The sequence below is a fragment of the Electrona antarctica genome (genome assembly GCF_951216825.1).
Source record: "Electrona antarctica genome assembly, chromosome: 16".
Lineage (NCBI taxonomy): Eukaryota > Metazoa > Chordata > Actinopteri > Myctophiformes > Myctophidae > Electrona > Electrona antarctica.
Window position 1 is genome coordinate 1,780,645 of NC_136797.1, and position 8,752 is coordinate 1,789,396.

At 39.1% G+C, this 8,752-nt stretch overlaps 1 protein-coding gene across 1 annotated transcript in view; it reads left to right on the forward strand.

Moving 5' to 3' along the window:
* LOC306940278 (secretory carrier-associated membrane protein 1-like) overlaps window positions 1–6,177 on the forward strand; it is a gene marked incomplete at its 3' end in the record, with an annotated part of 72,540 nt that extends 66,363 nt beyond the window's left edge. Inside the window, exon 9 of the mRNA XM_079525300.1 lies at window positions 6,166–6,177. Within this exon, the coding sequence (XP_079381426.1) occupies window positions 6,166–6,177 (12 nt within the window). The remainder of the gene's footprint in view (window positions 1–6,165) is intronic.
* Window positions 6,178–8,752: the final 2,575 nt, after the last annotated feature.

Here is an 8,752-nt window from a genome sequence, read left to right on the forward strand (position 1 = left end):
GACTGTACGACGGAAGCATTTATATTTTATTCATGATCAGAGCTTCCGTTGCTCCAGACTGTACGACGGAAGCATTTATATTTTATTCATGATCAGAGCTTCCGTTGCTCCAGACTGTACGACGGAAGCATTTATATTTTACTCATGATCAGAGCTTCCGTTGCTCCAGACTGTATGACGGAAGCATTTATATTTTACTCATGATCAGAGCTTCCGTTGCTCCAGACTGTATGACGGAAGCATTTATATTTTACTCATGATCAGAGCTTCCGTTGCTCCAGACTGTATGACGGAAGCATTTATATTTTACTCATGATCAGAGCTTCCGTTGCTCCAGACTGTATGACGGAAGCATTTATATTTGACTCATGATCAGAGCTTCCGTTGCTCCAGACTGTATGATGGAAGCATTTATATTTTACTCATGATCAGAGCTTCCGTTGCTCCAGACTGTATGACGGAAGCATTTATATTTTACTCATGATCAGAGCTTCCGTTGCTCCAGACTGTATGACGGAAGCATTTATATTTTACTCATGATCAGAGCTTCCGTTGCTCCAGACTGTATGACGGAAGCATTTATATTTTACTCATGATCAGAGCTTCCGTTGCTCCAGACTGTATGACGGAAGCATTTATATTTAACTCATGATCAGAGCTTCCGTTGCTCCAGACTGTATGACGGAAGCATTTATATTTTACTCATGATCAGAGCTTCCGTTGCTCCAGACTGTATGACGGAAGCATTTATATTTTACTCATGATCAGAGCTTCCGTTGCTCCAGACTGTATGACGGAAGCATTTATATTTTACTCATGATCAGAGCTTCCGTTGCTCCAGACTGTATGACGGAAGCATTTATATTTTACTCATGATCAGAGCTTCCGTTGCTCCAGACTGTATGACGGAAGCATTTATATTTTACTCATGATCAGAGCTTCCGTTGCTCCAGACTGTATGACGGAAGCATTTATATTTTACTCATGATCAGAGCTTCCGTTGCTCCAGACTGTATGACGGAAGCATTTATATTTGACTCATGATCAGAGCTTCCGTTGCTCCAGACTGTATGACGGAAGCATTTATATTTTATTCATGATCAGAGCTTCCGTTGCTCCAGACTGTATGACGGAAGCATTTATATTTGACTCATGATCAGAGCTTCCGTTGCTCCAGACTGTATGACGGAAGCATTTATATTTTACTCATGATCAGAGCTTCCGTTGCTCCAGACTGTATGACGGAAGCATTTATATTTTACTCATGATCAGAGCTTCCGTTGCTCCAGACTGTATGACGGAAGCATTTATATTTTACTCATGATCAGAGCTTCCGTTGCTCCAGACTGTATGACGGAAGCATTTATATTTTACTCATGATCAGAGCTTCCGTTGCTCCAGACTGTATGACGGAAGCATTTATATTTTACTCATGATCAGAGCTTCCGTTGCTCCAGACTGTATGACGGAAGCATTTATATTTTACTCATGATCAGAGCTTCCGTTGCTCCAGACTGTATGACGGAAGCATTTATATTTTACTCATGATCAGAGCTTCCGTTGCTCCAGACTGTATGACGGAAGCATTTATATTTTATTCATGATCAGAGCTTCCGTTGCTCCAGACTGTATGACGGAAGCATTTATATTTTACTCATGATCAGAGCTTCCGTTGCTCCAGACTGTATGACGGAAGCATTTATATTTTACTCATGATCAGAGCTTCCGTTGCTCCAGACTGTATGACGGAAGCATTTATATTTTATTCATGATCAGAGCTTCCGAAGCTCCAGACTGTATGACGGAAGCATTTATATTTTACTCATGATCAGAGCTTCCGAAGCTCCAGACTGTATGACGGAAGCATTTATATTTCACTCATGATCAGAGCTTCCGTTGCTCCAGACTGTATGACGGAAGCATTTATATTTTATTCATGATCAGAGCTTCCGTTGCTCCAGACTGTATGACGGAAGCATTTATATTTTACTCATGATCAGAGCTTCCGAAGCTCCAGACTGTATGACGGAAGCATTTATATTTCACTCATGATCAGAGCTTCCGTTGCTCCAGACTGTATGACGGAAGCATTTATATTTTATTCATGATCAGAGCTTCCGTTGCTCCAGACTGTATGACGGAAGCATTTATATTTTACTCATGATCAGAGCTTCCGTTGCTCCAGACTGTATGACGGAAGCATTTATATTTTATTCATGATCAGAGCTTCCGTTGCTCCAGACTGTATGGTCTTTCCCTAATGGGACTGATCGAGGGTAGCTACTGGGACGTAAGTCGGGACTTAATTGATCAAATAGATGAAATATTATTTTCATGCGACAATCTTGTATGACGAAGCAGGGCAGAAAAAAACAACGTATAAAAAGTTTAAAAATGGAAGACATGACGAAGTATGACGTATGATGTAAAATGTTCGACTAACCTTTTTCACTGACGGAAACTAACTAAGAACTAATTGGGCACAAAAGGGACTAAATGGGGGCACGCCCATATATAGTCATAGTGGGGCGGCAGTGGCTCAGCGGGTAGGACGGATATGAGGACCGCAAGGTTCCCGGTTCGATCCCTGTGGGCTCCCCAAGAGTTCGTGTCAAAAAGTGTCCTTGAGCAAGACACTGAACCCCTGATTGCTCCTGATGTGCAGGTTGGTGCCTTGCATGGTTTCCTCCATGGATGTGTGTGTGAATGGGTGAATGTAATGCACAATCTATGTAAAGGTGTGTGTGTGTGTGTGTGTGTGTGTGTGTGTGTGTGTGTGTGTGTGTGTGTGTGTGTGTGTGTGTGTGTGTGTGTGTGTGTGTGCGTGCATGTGTGTGTGTTAATTACTAGTCATTGTGTACAACAAGACGTCCTTCCTTCATGCACACTTAAAACGACCTACTGCTAATGAGTCTGGCTGTGTGTCCTTCACACTGCGTGCGTGCGTGCGTGCGTGCGTGCGTGCGTGCGTGCGTGCGTGCGTGCGTGCGTGCGTGCGTGCGTGCTATTGTATTGCTATAGTTGTGTTGTCCCCAGAACATTAGTATATATAGAAGGTGATAATTCAAATTCAAAGAGATATGAGTAGAGATATGAGTAGTGGAGAGATTAGAGATATGAGTAGTGGAGAGATTAGAGATATGAGTAGTGGAGAGATTAGAGATATGAGTAGTGGAGAGATTAGAGATATGAGTAGTGGAGAGATTAGAGATATGAGTAGTGGAGAGATTAGAGATATGAGTAGTGGAGAGATTAGAGATATGAGTAGTGGAGAGATTAGAGATATGAGTAGTGGAGAGATTAGAGATATGAGTAGTGGAGAGATTAGAGATATGAGTAGTGGAGAGATTAGAGATATGAGTAGTGGAGAGATTAGAGATATGAGTAGTGGTATGAGTAGAGATATGAGTAGTGGAGAGATTAGAGATATGAGTAGTGGAGAGATTAGAGATATGAGTAGTGGAGAGATTAGATATGAGTAGTGAAGAGATATGAGATATGAGTAGTGGAGAGATTAGAGATATGAGTAGTGGAGAGATTAGAGATATGAGTAGTGGAGAGATTAGAGATATGAGTAGTGGAGAGATTAGAGATATGAGTAGTGGAGAGATTAGAGATATGAGTAGTGGTATGAGTAGAGATATGAGTAGTGGAGAGATTAGAGATATGAGTAGTGGAGAGATTAGAGATATGAGTAGTGGAGAGATTAGAGATATGAGTAGTGGAGAGATTAGATAGAGATATGAGTAGTGGAGAGATTAGAGATGAGTAGTGGAGAGATTAGAGATATGAGTAGTGGTATGAGTAGAGATATGAGTCGTGGAGAGATTAGAGATATGAGTAGTGGAGAGATTAGAGATATGAGTAGTGGAGAGATTAGAGATATGAGTAGTGGAGAGATTAGAGATATGAGTAGTGGAGAGATTAGAGATATGAGTAGTGGAGAGATTAGAGATATGAGTAGTGGAGAGATTAGAGATATGAGTAGTGGAGAGATTAGAGATATGAGTAGTGGAGAGATTAGAGATATGAGTAGTGGTATGAGTAGAGATATGAGTAGTGGAGAGATTAGAGATATGAGTAGTGGAGAGATTAGAGATATGAGTAGTGGAGAGATTAGAGATATGAGTAGTGGAGAGATTAGATAGAGATATGAGTAGTGGAGAGATTAGAGATGAGTAGTGGAGAGATTAGAGATATGAGTAGTGGTATGAGTAGAGATATGAGTCGTGGAGAGATTAGAGATATGAGTAGTGGAGAGATTAGAGATATGAGTAGTGGAGAGATTAGAGATATGAGTAGTGGAGAGATTAGAGATATGAGTAGTGGAGAGATTAGAGATATGAGTAGTGGAGAGATTAGAGATATGAGTAGTGGAGAGATTAGAGATATGAGTAGTGGAGAGATTAGATATGAGTAGTGAAGAGATATGAGATATGAGTAGTGGAGAGATTAGAGATATGAGTAGTGGAGAGATTAGAGATATGAGTAGTGGAGAGATTAGAGATATGAGTAGTGGAGAGATTAGATATGAGTAGTGGAGAGATATGAGTAGTGGAGAGATTAGAGATATGAGTAGTGGAGAGATATGAGTAGTGGAGAGATTAGAGATATGAGTAGTGGAGAGATATGAGTAGTGGAGAGATTAGATAGAGATAGAGATATGAGTAGTGGAGAGATTAGATAGAGATAGAGATATGAGTAGTGGAGAGATTAGATAGAGATAGATATATGAGTAGTGGAGAGATTAGATAGAGATAGAGATATGAGTAGTGGAGAGATATGAGTAGTGGAGAGATTAGAGATATGAGTAGTGGAGAGATTAGATATGAGTAGTGGAGAGATATGAGTAGTGGAGAGATTAGATACGAGTAGTGGAGAGATTAGATAGAGATAGAGATATGAGTAGTGGAGAGATTAGATAGATAAAATATTGAGGTTTAGGATTAGACATTTAGAGATATGAGTAGTGGAGAGATATGAGTAGTGGAGAGATTAGATAGAGATAGAGATATGAGTAGTGGAGAGATTAGAGATATGAGTAGTGGAGAGATTAGATATGAGTAGTGGAGAGATATGAGTAGTGGAGAGATTAGATAGAGATAGAGATATGAGTAGTGGAGAGATTAGATATGAGTAGTGGAGAGATATGAGTAGTGGAGAGATTAGATAGAGATAGAGATATGAGTAGTGGAGAGATTAGATATGAGTAGTGGAGAGATATGAGTAGTGGAGAGATTAGATAGAGATAGAGATAGAGATATGAGTAGTGGAGAGATTAGATAGAGATAGAGATAGAGATATGAGTAGTGGAGAGATTAGATAGAGATAGAGATATGAGTAGTGGAGAGATTAGATAGAGATAGAGATAGAGATATGAGTAGTGGAGAGATTAGATAGAGATAGAGATATGAGTAGTGGAGAGATTAGATAGAGATAGAGATATGAGTAGTGGAGAGATTAGATAGAGATAGAGATAGAGATATGAGTAGTGGAGAGATTAGATAGATAAAATATTGAGGTTTAGGATTAGACATTTGAGAGATTCATGGGTTACAGACTCTATTCTTTGCCAGCTAGCAGCCACTGCACGTCACGCTGTGAGCTTGTAGATCTGCTATTTATTTATGTTTGTTTGTTTGTTTGTTTGTTTGTTTATTTATTTGGGGGGGCCAATTATTAGGCTCACGGTTACAATAAAACTGAAAAGAAACGGCATCCTTAACTGTTTCAGCGCCATGCTGCTATGCCCCATGTTTAGAACCCTGTTTCTCCCCCAATCCTCCATAGTCACTCGTGTGTGTGCGTGAGTGCGTGCGTGCACGTGTGCGTGTGTGCGTTCGTGCGTGTGTGTTGGGGGGGGGGGGGGTTAATGAGTCCGCCTCTGGGAATAATGGACTCTGAAAGACCGAAAGGCTCTTTATTGACGAGGGATTGACTGTTTGTGTGATCTGATGACAGACCCCCGAGAGGGGGGGGGGGCTGAGGGGGCGGGGCACGGGGGGTGGAGTGGGAGGGAGGGGGCGGGGTGGGGGGGGGGGGGTCAAGTGAGAGAGGACCACCTCAGGACCGCTGATGGAAACGAACCGAGTACATTTACTTTACCAATTGGCCACCTTTGACGGAATTCTCTGTCAATTAACTTTTTCCGTCTACGTTTATAAGGCCTACAAGTAAGTAGGGACGGAGCTCGTTAATTTTTGTATTGATAACGATCACCGTATCGATCAGGCTTATCGAGCCGGGTTCTCATCGAGCTCCACTATCCAGCAGACAGGAGACGGCAATACATTCTGAACAGAACAGCATGTTTTACTATAGGTTCAAATACAGAAGAACAGCATGTTTTACTACAGGTTCAAATACAGAAGAACAGCATGTTTTACTACAGGTTCAAATACAGAAGAACAGCATGTTTTACTACAGGTTCAAATACAGAAGAACAGCATGTTTTACTACAGGTTCAAATACAGAAGAACAGCATGTTTTACTATAGGTTCAAATACAGAAGAACAGCATGTTTTACTACAGGTTCAAATACAGAAGAACAGCATGTTTTACTATAGGTTCAAATACAGAAGAACAGCATGTTTTACTACAGGTTCAAATACAGAAGAACAGCATGTTTTACTACAGGTTCAAATACAGAAGAACAGCATGTTTTACTATAGGTTCAAATACAGAAGAACAGCATGTTTTACTATAGGTTCAAATACAGAAGAACAGCATGTTTTACTATAGGTTCAAATACAGAAGAACAGCATGTTTTACTATAGGTTCAAATACAGAAGAACAGCATGTTTTACTACAGGTTCTTCAAATACAGAAGAACAGCATGTTTTACTATAGGTTCAAATACAGAAGAACAGCATGTTTTACTACAGGTTCAAATACAGAAGAACAGCATGTTTTACTATAGGTTCAAATACAGAAGAACAGCATGTTTTACTATAGGTTCAAATACAGAAGAACAGCATGTTTTACTATAGGTTCAAATACAGAAGAACAGCATGTTTTACTATAGGTTCAAATACAGAAGAACAGCATGTTTTACTACAGGTTCAAATACAGAAGAACAGCATGTTTTACTATAGGTTCTTCAAATACAGAAGAACAGCATGTTTTACTACAGGTTCAAATACAGAAGAACAGCATGTTTTACTACAGGTTCAAATACAGAAGAACAGCATGTTTTACTATAGGTTCAAATACAGAAGAACAGCATGTTTTACTACAGGGCCTTCAAATACAGAAGAACAGCATGTTTTACTATAGGTTCAAATACAGAAGAACAGCATGTTTTACTATAGGTTCAAATACAGAAGAACAGCATGTTTTACTATAGGTTCAAATACAGAAGAACAGCATGTTTTACTATAGGTTCAAATACAGAAGAACAGCATGTTTTACTACAGGGCCTTCAAATACTGAAGAACAGCATGTTTTACTATAGGTTCAAATACAGAAGAACAGCATGTTTTACTACAGGGCCTTCAAATACAGAAGAACAGCATGTTTTACTACAGGTTCAAATACAGAAGAACAGCATGTTTTACTACAGGTTCAAATACAGAAGAACAGCATGTTTTACTACAGGTTCAAATACAGAAGAACAGCATGTTTTACTATAGGTTCAAATACAGAAGAACAGCATGTTTTACTACAGGGCCTTCAAATACAGAAGAACAGCATGTTTTACTATAGGTTCAAATACAGAAGAACAGCATGTTTTACTATAGGTTCAAATACAGAAGAACAGCATGTTTTACTATAGGTTCAAATACAGAAGAACAGCATGTTTTACTATAGGTTCAAATACAGAAGAACAGCATGTTTTACTATAGGTTCAAATACAGAAGAACAGCATGTTTTACTACAGGTTCAAATACAGAAGAACAGCATGTTTTACTATAGGTTCAAATACAGAAGAACAGCATGTTTTACTATAGGTTCAAATACAGAAGAACAGCATGTTTTACTATAGGTTCAAATACAGAAGAACAGCATGTTTTACTACAGGGCCTTCAAATACAGAAGAACAGCATGTTTTACTACAGGTTCAAATACAGAAGAACAGCATGTTTTACTACAGGTTCAAATACAGAAGAACAGCATGTTTTACTACAGGTTAAAATACAGAAGAACAGCATGTTTTACTACAGGTTAAAATACAGAAGAACAGCATGTTTTACTATAGGTTAAAATACAGAAGAACAGCATGTTTTACTATAGGTTCAAATACAGAAGAACAGCATGTTTTACTACAGGTTCAAATACAGAAGAACAGCATGTTTTACTACAGGTTCAAATACAGAAGAACAGCATGTTTTACTACAGGGCCTTCAAATACAGAAGAACAGCATGTTTTACTACAGGTTCAAATACAGAAGAAGAGCATGTTTTACTATAGGGCCTTCAAATACAGAAGAACAGCATGTTTTACTACAGGTTCAAATACAGAAGAACAGCATGTTTTACTACAGGTTCAAATACAGAAGAACAGCATGTTTTACTACAGGTTCAAATACAGAAGAACAGCATGTTTTACTATAGGTTCAAATACAGAAGAACAGCATGTTTTACTACAGGGCCTTCAAATACAGAAGAACAGCATGTTTTACTATAGGTTCAAATACAGAAGAACAGCATGTTTTACTACAGGTTCAAATACAGAAGAACAGCATGTTTTACTATAGGTTCAAATACAGAAGAACAGCATGTTTTACTACAGGTTCAAATACAGAAGAACAGC